This window comes from Tachypleus tridentatus, chromosome 7 (assembly GCF_004210375.1).
Source record: "Tachypleus tridentatus isolate NWPU-2018 chromosome 7, ASM421037v1, whole genome shotgun sequence".
Taxonomy (NCBI): Eukaryota; Metazoa; Arthropoda; class Merostomata; order Xiphosura; family Limulidae; genus Tachypleus; species Tachypleus tridentatus.
The window spans coordinates 38,284,224-38,301,026 of record NC_134831.1 but is presented as its reverse complement, the minus strand read 5'-3'; the positions used below and the strand labels follow the sequence as shown (position 1 = coordinate 38,301,026).

The 16,803-nt window shown below is 30.2% G+C and overlaps 1 protein-coding gene across 5 annotated transcripts in view; it reads left to right on the top strand.

The window, feature by feature from the left end:
• LOC143255469 (phosphatidylinositol-3,5-bisphosphate 3-phosphatase MTMR3) overlaps positions 1 to 16,803 on the top strand; it is a 57,327-nt gene that overhangs the window by 30,184 nt on the left and 10,340 nt on the right. For all 5 annotated transcript variants that reach the window (XM_076511180.1, XM_076511178.1, XM_076511179.1 and 2 more), the window contains exons 9-12: positions 809 to 994; positions 2,395 to 2,562; positions 2,938 to 3,957; positions 15,661 to 15,771. In XM_076511180.1, coding sequence (XP_076367295.1) covers positions 809 to 994; positions 2,395 to 2,562; positions 2,938 to 3,957; positions 15,661 to 15,771 — 1,485 coding nt within the window. The remainder of the gene's footprint in view (positions 1 to 808; positions 995 to 2,394; positions 2,563 to 2,937; positions 3,958 to 15,660; positions 15,772 to 16,803) is intronic.

The following is a 16,803-nucleotide window of genomic DNA, read 5'->3' as shown; positions in this document are numbered from 1 at the left end:
TTAACATATCTAGTTTTGTTATTGATATAATTTTACATTGTTAGCTTATTGTACAAAATTGGAACATCTAAGTTGTTTTAACTTTATGAAATGTTATTGGGTTCACAACCAAAAATATTGGTAACACTGAGGGCAATCAATGGATGAAACAATGCATTTAGAAGAGTATAAGAACAGTATATTTAGTTGTCTATTGGTGTTACTTGTAGCTATGTTTATTACTTGGTCAGTTTTCAGTCTTGATGTATGTGTTTGTGTATTTGTGTTTAATACTACCAAGAAACAGTACAGTATGCCCACCTAATGTTTTGTGTATGTCTTGTTTGTATCTTGATTTTCATGCTTGTATAATGTAATTTTGTATGTGTTTTGTATGAGAACATGAACAGGGTATATGACATTTTGTATACCTTGTATATTTCATGATATTCCTGTTTACAAGGATTTCAGGCAGGGTGGAAAAATATTGCTCATATAGCACAGACAAGTAAAACTTTAGTACAGATTACAATATACCTAAGTCAAAGAAGTGTTTGAAGGAAACAAAAACTGCTGTGGGAAAAGAAATGCATAACAAAGAGCAGATCTGACTAGTGAAGACCTGTTTAATATAACATCCGTGTTCGTGCAATCAATCTTCATGTTTTACAAATGTCTTGTTGTGCGTATCATGGGAAATTTTTCTTTTAAATTCCAGTTTCACAGGAAATGAGAATAATCTTGCAGTGTATTACTCTGTATTTCCTGAAAATATAGGATTAAAGAGCATACAGATTTCTCTAGTTTTTTTGTTTTTTTAATTCTCTAGGGATTTCGTGTTCTTGTAGAACGGGAATGGCTAGATTTTGGCCACAAGTTCAGTGACCGTTGTGGAAATGGTCCTGGGCTGGAAGACCCTAATGAAAGATGTCCAGTTTTTCTTCAGTGGTTGGACTGCATCCATCAGCTCCTACATCAATTCCCATGCAGCTTTGAATTTAATAAGCAGTACTTGGTATGTTCAACATTGTTTTAATCAGGATATTTACCACACTTATTGTGTATGTTACAAATTAGCTAGATTCTAGTTATAATTCACTGACACTTGATAATTGTGGTTAAAAAATAAAAATTGCATAAATACTATCTATAAAGAAATTACAGGTTCTGTTAACTTCATAGTTATAATGAACTTTAAAAGAAATTTGTTAGAGTTGAAAAATGACTGAATGCTAAAGTTCTAATGTAGCTTTAGCTCACTTATTTTGTTATAGCTTTAACACTTTTGAATTGTATACAGAATTCAGTTTATTCTGAACCTGGACAGAGTATCATAGTACTGGTGTTCTGGTCCTGGACAGAGTATCATAGTACTGTATTACTGGAACACCATTTTACAATGATAGTCAGAATTTGTGAGTAAGGGTTTATTTTGTTTCTTAACGCATTTTGTGATTTAGAATGTAAGATGTCTTCTTGGTGGGAGGGTTTACAATGTGAGATGTTTTATTGGTGTGAGGGTTTAAAATAGGAGATGTCTTCTTGGTGGTGCAGGTTTACAACAGGAGATGTTTTATCACTGTGAGAGTTTACAGCGTGAGCTACCAGAGAGACCTCTTTTTGGTAATTGATGGAGAAAGTTTCTGCTACTATAGTGAAAAAGGTGTCTTAATAGCACATGTTGATTGTATCATCTCTTTCATCATGTGGTGTAAGGGTCAGTGTTTGTTTAACACATTACTACAGGTTGTAGAATCTTTTAACAGTGAAATTTCCAATTTTTTTATTTGAATGTCTTGTAAATATATTTAAATATTTTTATAGTGTTTCTTTTTATTTTGAGATAATGAATTCACTTAGTGAAAGAACTACAACCATTTACAGAATGTAGACCCTTCCCAAGGTAAAGTTGGAATAAAATCTACTTTCATTTGAATTTTCTCAGTATTAAACATTCCACATTCTTCTGTGATTTTAACAGTGACATGCTTAAAATGTCATCAGAAATAAATTATAACTTTAATTTTTGCATGTTTTAAACACCTTCTGGACAAACCTATACATTGATGGAAAGTCTACTGCAATTTGTTATAATTTACAAGATATAATGTTCTGCTAAATTAAAGCTCTTTATGTTGGTTAAACAAGTTTCTCAAGTAGTAAAGGTGAAATGACCAATGTATAGTTTTAAGTTTTATAGGAGCATTGACTTAATATTACTTAAGGATTTATTTCTCATTAAATACATATACATTGTTTGCTTTATACTTTTAATAGACAGTCGTTTATGTTAAATTATACCTAAATGTTAATCCTGTAAGGCAAGCTCTGTTAAAATGAAGCCACTCTTGCCAATACAGATCTTTTAATAAAAATGTAATTTGAAAATGAATTTTTTTTTTCTTCTGTGTGTAGGTCAAGTTGGCCCATCATACTTTCTCTTGTCTGTTTGGGACATTTCTGTGTAACAGTAGTCAGGAACGTGACCAAGAGCATGTGAGAGAAAGGACGTTTTCAGTCTGGGCATACCTTGCTTCAAGACCAGAGATATTCTACAACTATCTGTTTGTTCACAGTGAACAGGTATTTAGTATGGTGTGCACTAACTTAGTTTTGGTATCATATAAGAGTGATCTTTGATTTTTGTCAAGAATATAACCTAGTTGTTAGTGGTATTCAACCTGAACATAATAGTTCATGGTCCACATCCTGTTCCTGTCAAAAGAATAAAACATTCTTCACACCTTGGGAAAGAATAACGCCATTCGTCACTGTTGATTAGCTATCTTTTCTTTTTATTTAGTGATAACTACATGCAGGTGGCATCTGCATACCCTTGTATAACATTCCGTAAACAAAAAATAAAATAATTAATATGTGGTTGAAGTTCTGTTACATTATTATTAGACAGTACTGGTTTAATTTTCACCCTAGTTAAATGTGTATTATTGTTTACAGGTATTAAGGCCCTCCTGTCAAATAAGAGATATGGTATTGTGGGCTGATGTGTACCTTCCTCCTGCTGTGATGCCTTCAGTTTGCAATGAGGATGCAGGCAGTGCTGGAGATTTTAGTACATCAGATACAAATCAACTGGTCAAAACAAAGTCATGTGACAATATCTTCCAACTGGGCCATCATCCTGAAAGACAGAGACGGTCCAGTGATCCAGCAATTGGTGTTGGTGATATAGGCGATCTGGGTCCAGAACAGCTGCGTTCCGGAGACAATACTCTAGTCTTAACCCTTAATGTTGACATAAACTGCGATGCTGCAGGTCGTATTTGTACCTCTCCATCAGCAGAAGTACATTGTGAGGACCATAGTTCCTGTCAGTCTGCCCCTGAGGTGACTAATCCATCCATTGATGGATCTACAGACACATTAGTTAGTGAAAATGGGACAGTGCCTTCAGACAGTTCCAGAACTTCAATACAGTCAGAAACCATAGAAAATAGTTCTACAGAATGTATGAATGTTAACAGATCAAGAGAAACTTTGGGAAATTGTAAAATGCTCCCTGACTTATCACCTAACATGCTTTCTGCAAGTACAAGCACAACAGATATAAGTGGCTCATGCATATATGAAAGTGATTCAGTGTCAAGTTGTTGGTTGGCTAAGACAACACCATGGACTGACTTGTTAAACACGCACAATCTAGACATGAAAGAAGCGAGGAACGTACCTGGTGAAAGAAGGATTCGAAACCTCTGGGATGAAGATTCTCCCTTGTCCTGTGGAAAGTCTTCAATTTCCTGTTCAAGTGCAGGAGGATACAGTTCTCGCTATTCAACACCTCAGCATTCCCGAACACCCAGTTCTGGATTTCCTCCTACACCTAGCGACGATCGAGTCTATGAAGCCACCACTTCTCGAGGCCATGTCATATTAGCAGACAGTCTGGACTATGATGGTCTTTTAATTACGCAGGACAGAATGCAACAAAGATTACAACAGATCATAACTGCTCATCAGGTACTCTGTCTGTTGAAATTTTAGACCTAGAATAACATTTAAATTGAAGTCATTCACTGCCTTAATTGAAAACTTAACTATATTTTCAGTATTGAAATGACTACATAATGAATGTTTAGTTAGCAGGCAAACCCTGTTGATATAGATCATAGATCAAAGGCCATGTCATTGTGTTTGTTGACTTGCATTCAAAATTTTATTGAACTAATATTCAATGAATTTATGTCACTAAATTTGGAATCCAACTGTAGATTGTAATTCAAAATTTGATATTATACATTATTCAATTTCATAATTTAAAAGTAAATATTAAAAAAAACACATCAATTTGTGTGTGTGTATCAGGTGGTATGTTAAATAGAGTACTGGTTCATATTGGATGCTTGTGATGCCAAATTACTAAGTTTATAGTTTTAGTAAATTTGAGTTTGTAATTTGTACAATATTAACAACCTACAATATAAAATAAGAACCTCTTGTATTTTCTGTTTGAGATGCTGATCATTCAGTGAATCAAACAGTGGCTCTGCTTACCTTTTTCATTTTTAGAAACAGTTCTGTATGTATGTGTTGGTGCACACATGCACATGCACTTCTATATATGACGTGAATAACCAATTGAAAGCTTGGAATGTCTTCCTTTCTCAGACATTTTAATGTGTTGCAATGTCATCTTGTTCTTTATAAACAAGATTTCAAAGAGATCTGTTGTATCTTTAGTGTGCTTAAAATTTCATATATTTAAAGACCCAGATACAGTTTAATTACTAAACTTGATATATTATAGTGGAATATCAATATAATAATTTATGGTTTTCGCTTACTCAAATGCATATATATAAATAAAGCCAAAAATAATTTTGTTTCACATCCTCCTTGTGCAGAATTTCTTAATTATATACGTATATAATAATTGAAATGTGACTGTAATTTATAAAATATTAGACAATTAACACAGCCAAGACAGGCCACTCTGTAAAGACTAAAAATAACGTGTCCTGTTAGTGTAACTTCTGTATTACTTTCTTTATTATTAGCCTATAGTGGGTAAAAGGGCAATATAATAAAAATAAGAACTTATAATGTTATGAAATATAAGCTGTTTAGACTATCATATGTGTGAAAATTTGTAGTCAATCTAGGATGAAAAAAGTATATGTATTTCCTTTTTTCTTTCATGATGGTTATGAGATCAATCATATTGACAAACCCCATATAATTATGGCAGAGAAAATAACAGACAAAATATGTTTACTGAAAAGAAACATTTGAAATGTATTTGGAAGGTTTTAGAGATTATGTAAATAATATTTGAGATTGAAATTTTCACAAACAAATCTGTAATAAAAAATACTTCATTACAAAATATGAATTGTTGTATACAGAAGGTTTGTAATATTTACTAAAAGTATATCAAATATTGTTGAGATGCACACTGCATTAAAAGATATAGTATAAGTACTTAACTCGAGTATATTATACTGAGCACATTACAAAAGGGTTAGCTTATTTTCTTTGTTTACCATTCAGCTGTCTTTCAGCTTTTGATTCCAAGCTAACGCTATACTGGTGATATATGGAGCCATACCCAGCAATAATACTAAATGTGTATCTTCACAAAACTTGGCTAACTTTTAGTAAATGTTAATTGTTGTACAGAAAACATCAGTTTTTTCATTGAAGTATTTTTTCAAAAAATTTTGGAATTTATGAAATCAATCTGACTCTGACACTTACAAGTCTGAGTGCGAGTGATGTTCATGTTAAGAATAAAATAATGTTTTCACTTTAAAGTTTTTATATTTCATTTAAATAACCAAAAGCAATTCCTAAATTATTTTTGTAACACTTTATCTTACCTCATTTTTTATAACTGTAGTGAAATCATCTGTTGTGAAAGTTGAGAAATATGAAATAAAATCAAAATCACAAATTTGTTGTAGAACTTTAATTCTGTAACATTTTCACAGAAACTTTCAACATTATAATGTTCAAGCTACTAAACTAGTGGTTAGACAATAAATAATCTGACAAGTAAGTAGGTCAAGTTAAGAGACAATACAAGTATGAAATTATTGTCATGCACAAGTAGCTTACATGCATCGTTCACTGAAAACATTTTCTTATGTGTTTATCTTGAGTAATGACTATTCCATACTACTTTTATAAAAATTAAAAGATGTTTATGTAAAGAAATAAATGTAGTAATTGTCTGTCCTTCTCCATGGGCCCTCACAAAACTTAACCCTACATTTTGTGTACTACATGAAATAATTTTTATTTCAAACATGCAATAAACACAAAATAAAATAACCTAAACTATTACAATTTAACTTTCTAACAAAGTTATAAGTGTAATAAATAATTCTTTTATGTTGTCAGTGTGACCTTACTGTTAGTAATATAATTCAACATACTTTTCTAGGTTATCACTGTTAAAATAATTTAATAAAAAATACCTTAGTTGTGAAAAAATGGTGCAGCCAAAAAGGATTCAGCATGTGACTTAAAAGAATTAAATCAGAACCAGTTATTCAAACTGATACTCACACCTGCACCAATGATAAGAATTTTACAGCAAATAGTAATTCATTAATTAGCCATATATTTTGTTTAACTTTAGGCATGATGGTAGGTAAAACAAAATATAGTCTTTAGGATTTCAACCCTATAATTTGGAACAGACCTTGATTTCAATGAACCAAGCAAATGCTTAAAATATATGGTAGTAGTGTTTTCTCTCTAAAACAGTGTTAATAGTTTCCTTTAAAGTAATGCCATGGAATTTAGATTAACAATTTATTGTTATCATCTACACATGCTTGGTACAGCCATATCATACATCATGATTTATATTAACCCTTTTGCAATGGAAACTGTATAATGTACATGATTTTGTCTACAAATTTGTACACATTAGGTATTTACATTATAACTTTTGATACAGCATGTGTATCTTCACAAACTTTGGTAGACATTTAGTAATGATTACAAGTATTTTGTATACAAAAATTCAGATTTTTTTAAATGAAATATTCTTACTAAAGACTTGCTTTTGAAAATAGTCTTTCATTAGTAGCCTGAGTGCAAAGTGATTTCATTTTGTGATTAAAAAAAACTCTTTTTCATCCACAAAATCTCAAATATTATTTAAATCTCTAAACCTCCTAAATAGGTTTCAAACATTTGTTTTCAATAAAACTACATATTTTGTTGTTTTCTATACACTGTGTGAGGTCTATCAGTTTAACTAACCTTGTAACCATAATAAAAATTAGGAAATAAATACAAATTATGCTTATTTTTTGCTGGAATGACTACATATTACAACTCAAATACAAATATTTAGTCTAAGTAGCTTTAGTCTCATAACACTATGTATGAACATGTATATTTAATTTTTATATTGGCCTTCCAGTCATGCCTACCTAACATTAGTTTACACTGACGAGGTGCACATGCACTTGTCAGTATCCAGTAATATAAAACTGACCTTTAGTCTTTCCTGTCTTGGCTGTGTTTTCATGCACTCTCATTTTGTAATATAATAATTGAAATGTGATTGTATATATTTTATATGTATATAGGATATTACTGTTCAGAAAGAAATTATTAAACTTATTTTTCTTGAAATATAGAGCAATAAATCGAGAAGTAAATCAAACAGTTCTCTTTTGCTACAGATTTCGTATTTGGTTGTTGCTGTACGTAGATTGCTAAGCCTTTTAAACTTTTTCATGCAGAATGTAAAAAAAAAATTTTTTTTTGTTTTTAGGTTTTATATATATAGTTGAACAACCAAAAAATCGTAAATACCTGCAATGATATCACAGAATTCTGCTATAATTTATTAACCTTAGTCACTTAAGTTTTCTAAATTTTATAAAATATGAAATTTAGAGCAGACTAATGATACAACTTGCCTCCTTGAAAACTTGTAACAAAAGAATTTGGGAGCCTTTTCAAAGATTAAAATGTTGAGGAAAATTTATTTGGGGACATTATAAGTTGTTGATTGGTTATTCACATGTCATGTACTGTAGTAAGAGTATAAAAGGGACAATTTTGATTCAGTACACAAGTTATGAGGTTCTTATTTTATATTTTAACTTATCAATATTAGTAATTTAAGTTCCTAATTTGTCCAAAATTATAATTATAGTATTTTGACATCAGCAACATCTGACTTTTAACAGTGCTGCATTCAAAATACCATGATGCTCACTAAAATTTATATTTAGGTATGTTCTTTTAATAGTTACTTTAAAATTAAGAAATTAATTTGTATAACATATTGAAGTTTGAATTATTGTCTACAATTTTATTTCAAACTTATTGACATAAATTAATAAAATAATAGCTCAATAAAATTTTGAATGCAAGTCAACAAATGTGACAACATGGCTGTTGAACCCTGACATGTTGGAAAAGGGTTAATTGCTTATGCTTGATATCACAAGACAATAAATTATCTTTAATAAATTAATAAAATTTGTAAATTTTATGCTGAATGGTTCGTTTGAAAGTGTGAGCTACAAATAGAAACTTAATCTGGTTTGCCTGGCTTAACCGATACTTATGTACCTGTACATCCTTTCCACTTATTTTTGCTGCTCCAACTAAGCCATCTTTAATTTGAATGACAAAAAACTACAAACAGCTCTTTCATGGGTCAAAGGCCATGGTATTGCATTTGTTGACTGTCATTCAAAAGTTTATTGAACTCGTGTTCAAATTGTAGACTTATTTGAACATGAGTGTTATTAGTTAATTTCTTAATTTGAAAGTAAATACTTAAAAACATAGCAAAAATAAAAATTTGTCACACTGTATGTTTTAAGCAAATTAGATGTTTGTGATGTCAAAATACAAAGTTTCTAGTCTTGTAAAAATTAGAAACTCAAATTACCATTACTGACAAGCTATAATATTAAATAAGAACTTCCTGTCTTTTCTATGCATTGAGATATTGCTACATTACTAGCTCGAGCACAGTGACATAGCCCACTTCTTTCCAGTTTTATAAATACTTGTTTACATACACATAAATCAAAATACAGTGATCAAAAGCTCAGAATATCCCTCTGATGACTTTCTTAGGCTATTTCAAGAATTGGAGCAGTAAGCTCATTCTTTTCATACTAGGTTCCAAGTGGTAAGGTAAGACATTAATGAGCTCAAAATTTCATATTTTTTAAAAGTCATATACAGCTTAGTTACTACATTTGATAAGTTATTGTGGAATACTATGCCATTGATATAGTGATTATGATTTTTTTTGACTATTTTAAATGTATATATAAAAAAACTAAAATATTCTGTTTCATATCCTCCACATGCAAAATTTGATTATGTTTAGCAAGCAGCAAACAAGTACAAAGTTCATAACTAGAAAATATAGTTGGGTACTTCTTTATTTACTGTTCTGTGTTTTAAGAAATAAGTTTTATTTGTAAATAGTTGTAATGTATGTACTTTATGTATGTTAACTGAAATGTGACTGTATTTTACAAAATACTGGTCTACTAAAACACAGCTAAGACAGGTCACTCTGTGAAGGCCAGTTTCTATACTCTTGGATATAGTGGCATGAGTGTATGTGCACCATGTCATTGTAACTTCCATCTGTAATATTAGCCAGGCATTGCTGAAAGGTTAATATCATAAAAATAACAAATATCTATAAATGTATAATGTTATGGCATTTTAGCTATTTAGATAAAACGTGTTTTTACTTTAAATTTGTAGTCATTGTAGAATGAAAAAAGCATTACTGATACATATTTCTTAATTTTTTTGTGGTGGTTATGGAATTGGTCAAATTGACTAAACCCCTACAGAGATTCATGAGTGAAAATAACAGATAAAATATAAGTTTTGTGTTTAAAAAATATTTGATAATTAAATGGACATTATAGAAATCTTGCATGGGGAATTTTAAAAATCCTTTTACTTAGAAAATTTTCATCTTAAAATCAAAATTACTTTGTATGCTGAATAGCCAACATTTGAAAAGAAAAAGGCACAAGATAGTCATTGCTCAACAAAACTTAAGACTTGCTGAAAAAAAAATTATTTTGTGTACTAAAGAATTATAATATTTAATGATAATCTGCAAAATATCTCAAAGATATACTTACTAATTTAAAAGTAATAGGATGAGCACTATAACAAGTATGAAATGGTTGTAGGGTTGATCTGTGGGACTGAGTCCAAGCTGAAATAGTTTTTATTTTTATACCAATAAATTAGTTTAAAGATGTAGCTAATAATTCATATTTTAAAAGTGTATATTTATTTAAAGTTCTTAATTTTTAAGGCAATAAAAAAAATTCTCAAATATTCCTTAGCACAAGACTTGTGACATTTCTCTCTCCAGGCATTCTCTCTCTTCACTAATGTATTTGGTACCCCACCAAGAAGTACAAAATTTAATTTAGTTATTCATTATAATATTGCCATTTCTCAGGCAAAATATAATTTACATAGCCTTGGATCCTTTTTGCAACACCTGCTTGTCACATCCTCTCAGAACTTATCAATAGTTGTATCTGATGTTTAATAGTATTATTCATAACCAATAGAAAGCTATAGTAGTATTCAAATAACATATTACTTTGTATTCTGTACAAAGAACTGTCAATTTCACTTTTAGTTCATGCTTAATTAGCACGTTGAGCTTACATGAATTTGTAATGGTTTTTGTTGCGCAGTTAAAAAATCAGACAAATTGGATTAGTTATGGGAAATTTTTTTACATCTTATTATTCTTTGTTCTTTGGTGCATGACTTAATTAAATAAAAAATTTAGTTGGTACTATTATTAGTATTAAAGAAATGGGGGTGATAGGTGTCAACGACAGTTGACAGAAAAAGCAAAAAAGAACATCCAGGAAAGTGCTATATTTGTTGTTTTTCATGTGTATTCTTTATTTATTATTATTATAAAAGTAAAAGTTCAGTAATTTTAACTAAAGTGTAAAAATAAACATTCTTAGAATATATTAGATAATATAAGTAATAATGTTAATTTTCTTACTAAGTATACTTGCAAGCACTTTGCGAGTAATGTAATTTGATAGTGTAACATGAACTGCATGTTTGTCAAATGATGAATAGTAGTTAGATGTGGTTTACAGGACAATAAAACAAAGTTAATTATAAATAGATGTCTACTTTTAAGAGTTTAAAGCTATTTAGGATGTATGAAGGTAGGCACAATTTGAAATTATTCTATAAAGAAAAAGGTAATTTAGGTTTATTTCATTTTGTGATTGATTATGAGGTCACTCTGAAGTTAAGAGTAGATAAAAATGTAATTTTACATGGAAAAAAGTTTGAACTTTATTAGATTTTTACAGATTACACAAATGAAATATATTTTGAGATTTTTGAGATTAAAAGTATTTTTAAACTTAGTATGAAAATTACTTTGCACATAAAATATTTGCAAATAATTAATATTTATAGACAAATCTTTAATAAACATACTTTATTAAAACATCTGATGTTTTAAGTACAAAAGACTTGCAATGTTTAATCAATGTCTGCCAAATGTTCTGAAGATACACTGTATTAAATTTCTAATATAATGAGTACAAAATGGTTACAAGGTCAAGTCAGTTAGGCTGATCTTTTAGTGAGAGAGTTAATATATAATGTTGTATTTAGATGTTAGAGAAAGTTTCCCAACAGATTTATATATTTTAAGTATGGCAAGCAGCTTAATGTAACTTTTTATTTAAACACTTTACTCTTTTATAGTAAAATGTACACTTGCAATGTTTACCCTTTATGCTATTACTTTACAGCAGTACAGATTATTAGACAGTTTGCTTAATTAGTCAATCAGTTAACACGAGAACATTGATTACATTGGTTAGTATCACATAAAATCTATGAACATAAGTTGATTAAATTGATATCATGAAAATAATCACCTAATTAAAAATAGTATTCTATTATTATTGTTATTAATTTTGGTTTATATAAGGCTCTTCAGCTTAATTAGTGTCATGATTCAAGAGGATAATTCATTAATCACAATTGTTTATGATTATTGCTGTTTTCAACTAATCTAAGTCTCCTGAGAATAATTGATTAGTTGAAGGAAATTGATTAACCCTTTTGAGGCTCAGCTGAGTTTGTGACCCTAAATTGACCTTCATAGTTTCCATACTATAACTTCTCGTATATTTTTGAATCTTCGCAAAATTGTACAAGCTTTTATTAAGCATTAAGATTTTTGTAAACATCAGAATTTTTAACAAAGTATTTTCACTAATGATTTTGCATAAATACATGGAGTCAAAGTGTTGACTGCTCCTAGTGCAATGTAATTTTCATTTTAAGTTTAGAAATACTTTTCTTCACCAGAAAATTATCAGGTTTCATTCTTGTAATCTTTGAAACCTCCTAAGTAGATATCAAACATTTTTTCAGTCAAACTTTAAATTATATCTGTTTTCTCTACTCTTAACTTCTTAAGAGGTTGGTTAATTTGATCTCTTAACCATCATACTTCCTGTGATGTACAAAATAAACCTTAAATTGGTTCATGAAGTTTGTAACAGCATGCATCCATATTCCTTTGTTTTACTGTTTTATTACCCTTTGAACCATGTTTAACTATTATTCCTGTCACATAAGTTGTAAATCACTTCACAAATGAATAGCTCATGTTACACCATAAAATTACAGTAATGCATGGCTACTCAGGAGCATATCTTGTGAAAAAGTATTATTTTATCGTATCTAAACTAAAAAGTTTCTAATTTTTACCTATAAGTTACTTTTATAATAATAAATAAGGAATATGCATGGAAAATAATAAATATACATATCAGGGTCTTTGTTTTTTGTTGATTAAACATCACTTTTTTATGCTAATGGTACTACTGCACTAAATACTTTTTTCATTTAGTTAAATAATGCACCTAACAACACAAAATAATAACATAAAAAACAATGTCCTATATCTGTTGTAGTTTTTCAGACTTTTTAACTCTGTGATAGAAGCCTTTAAAATTAATTAAGCTTGTTGTGTTTCTTGTGTGAATTGTCTACAAAAAACAGTAATATATTATGTCATTTGGTACATTAAAACTGGCTTTCTATTGGTTATTGATAAAATATTAGATGTTACAGAAAACTATTTCCATTTTGTGAAATGGAGGATGTGACAGGTGGGCATGACAAGAGGGGTCTCATTTTCTAATTTATCCCTCTGTAATAAAATATTGAAGGCTATAAAAGTTATACATTGACAAAATTTTGACAATATTATATTGAGTAATTTATATTAAATTTCATACTTAGAGGAGTAATAAATGAGTTAGAGATGTCTATAGAGCAAATGTCACAATTATCATACAAGGGGAAAATTGAGGATTTTCTTTTTTATAAAATTAAGGACTTAAAATTTGTATAATATTAAAATATTGATTATTAGTTAAATTTAATTTTGAATGTAACTCTTGTTAAACCTCATGACATACATAGTAAATTATCTATGAAATGAGTTAATGAGCTGGATGATAAAATCTATTAGCTGTTCAGATGTTTCCCATTCCAGTACGAAATACATTTTGACATTACAGATTGAAACAGTGCATTTGTTTGTCCATTATGCTATAGCACCATGTTTATTCTTTTGTTATTACAATTGCTTATTTCTTCATATTGTTCTTCTGCTGTTGGTACATGTATTTTCTGAATTTTTAAAATGCTGTATTACTTTGTTCTTTGCACTGTGCATTTGTTTTTGAATAATGTATTAGTCTGGAGAACAGTGTCAAGCATAAACGTTTTTACAGGATTACAAACAATTTTTTTATTTATTATTGATAAAATATGTTTACTTGACCTGAGCTCAAAATTGAAGGTCTCAAGAGATCAAAGGAAGCTAAATATAAAGTGAAAGCCTCCTCTATAGCATAGGTTACAAACAGCTTCAGTCTGAAAAATGCAGGTTTTTTTTTGTTGTTGTTTTTTCCTATGGAGTTTCTAGTTTGAGAAATAAAATTGTCTGGTGGTCAGACAACAAAAATCCTTTTAACTGAAGTATCTCATGAATTTAATGTTTTTAAAAAATATGTTCAGTTCTTAGGATTCTTTTAATAGTAAAATGTCCTTTATAACATCACTTCTGTCATATGATGTATTATCCTTACATCTGCACTATCACAATACATCTACACTATTGTAATATCACTTCTGTCATCTGACTAATTTCTGAAGGTACCAGTAAAGTTTGTACATGGGTAAAAATGTATTCTGAGAAGTACTTTATATACCCTAGCAATATTTTATATTGTATAGGTACTAAAGAAAAGGAAAAAATATTTTTGTTTCCAGGAGACTCTTCAATTCTTGTTAGTGCCTGTGCAGAGGTGTAAGTGGTCCTGGTTTAACTAATGAAAGCTTGTGAAAGAGTGGACCCAGTAAGCCTAACACTTATAAAATTCTGAAAACAATGGTTTTAGCAATATTCCTTTTGATCACTGAAGTTTGTATTTCTTGTGAGAAGTATGTAAAAGTAACATCTTACCATCCAACAAGTCTCATATTAAATTGAAGGACACTTTGGCATCACTGTGATAAACAAAATATGATGTGAAATACACCCTTGTGCAAATTAATTGAAAGAAATGATCATTTTACAATATTTTCAGCATGGCGGCTGATGTAGGCTTGCTGGACCCACTGATTTCCTTTAATAGTCATTTTTACACACAGACTGCATCATTAGCTGTGTTATGCAGTACGGTTGATCCATTTTTGGGATATATGATGAAATTTTTTAGGAATATTACATCAATAGAAATTGTGTTAGAAGGGCAAGGAGACCAGTCAAAAAACAACTTCTTACCAACTCAATGAAAAAAAACAACAGTATCAATGGGGTCTGAAATACAAGATCTGGATGCAAGAACAATGGAGGAAGGTGTTATTCAGTGACGAGACTCATTTCTTTGTGCAGGGTCAAAGAAGTTTGCACGTTTGCTGATCTCCAGGTGAGAAACTTCGAGAATCTCACATCAATCAGTTCGTAAAACATCCCTTGAAGAAGATGTTTTGGGGATTTTTCAGCTACTATGGCATCAGAGGCTTATATATTGTAGAAGGTATGATGTGGGGACCACAGTACATTGAAGTTTTCCAGAGAAGAGTCGTTCCAGAATTGAAAAAGAGATTTCCAGATGGATCGGGCATTTTTCATCAAGATCTGGCTCCATGCCACACGTCGAAACTTGTGAAGAATTTTATGACTACAGTGCGAATAAATGTGCTCGACTGACCTGGAAACTCTTCGGACTTAAATCCTATTGGGCGATTTGTAAAGAAAGACTTCGGGGAAAAGACTGTACTACGAAAGATAAGCTAATTGAGGCCATAATGAGGTGTGATACTGCAATCCAAAAATTAGTAAAGATTGCAGTCAGCTTGTGGACTCGATGCCAAAGCGGATTAATGATCTTCTGAAAAATAAAGGCAGTTATATCATGTATTAATTTGAGAGTAATTTTTGGATTCTCAGAAATAAAATGCAAAAAATTGAAAAAATTGTAATTTTCCATCTTCTTTCAATTAATTTACACAAGGGTGTACTAGTGTTACTTCTTGGTTTCCTATCTGAAATATATAAATTAAGAGGAATGCAAAAAAGAACCAGTTTACATAAGTTTTTATTCTTCTTTTTAGATGGAAGTAGAAAACCTTCACAGGAAACTTAAAAGTCTGAAAAAAATGTTAAGTTGTCATCATTGTTGCTGTCAGAAGAATGGTCATGGACACGATTGTTGTGAAGAAGAGGTTTGTTTAATTACTGTTTATTATAATTTTGTTAGGAAAACAAACATCCATATCATTAGAATTGGCTTTTAGTAGAAGAGGTTTCATTACAGTTATGAGGGTTTTATTGCTACAATAAATGCCCTGATGTGCATTTGCAATCAAGGTTCCTATAACTCTTCACTTTTTTGTCACCAATTGACAACAGAACCATAGTGGAGCAGTGTCTTTGGCAAACCCCAGTAGTCAAAACAGGTATTCTTTTCTATGTTTTGTATTTATCCCCCCCCTTCCCAGATTTTGTCCCTTATGGATTTATTAGTCTTGATTTTACATGTTACACTGCACTTAAAGTTTAAAAAAACTAACAGTTCCATCAATAGCCCCTCAAAATATACTAAGTCTCTGTATTACATTTCCTTTTGGCTTTTGTAATTGTGGTTGTCATTGAGGAGTTTGATATTCTTAGTCTTTTATTGGCTTACATAATTATTTACTGGTTAGAATGTATTTTGTTGGTAAGATGAAATTGTTAAAATAGTGAAGATCTCCAATCCTATCCAATAACAGTTAAGTTGCCATGAGTATGGTAAAAATACAAAATGAACAATTATTTTCTTATAGGTTGGAAATGAATTAGATAAAACAAGTAATATGATGGAAGTTGGAATTAGATAAAAGTAATCAAAGAAAAAGGTAATTCTGATACAGTATTCTCACACATAGCTTTTCTCAACTTATACTGCCCTTCATATGCACAAGTTCTTCCACACTAACCTTGATATTCCCACCTATCCTATTCAAGTGATCATGCAGTAATCCTCCACCAGTAGGAATGCAACACAATGCCTGTTGTCAGTAGTATCCTCTGTTCTGTGCAACTTGAAACAACTTCTTGATTGGTAGCCCGATAGTTAGAACATGTTTTCACTTGTGTTTTCAGACTTTTTCCTCATTTAAGTGCTGGAGTTTAGTTTTTTTTAACAATATTTTCTTGAATTTTTGTGGTGTTGAGAGTTGTTGTTTTTTTCCAGTTAATTTCAGTTATGCACT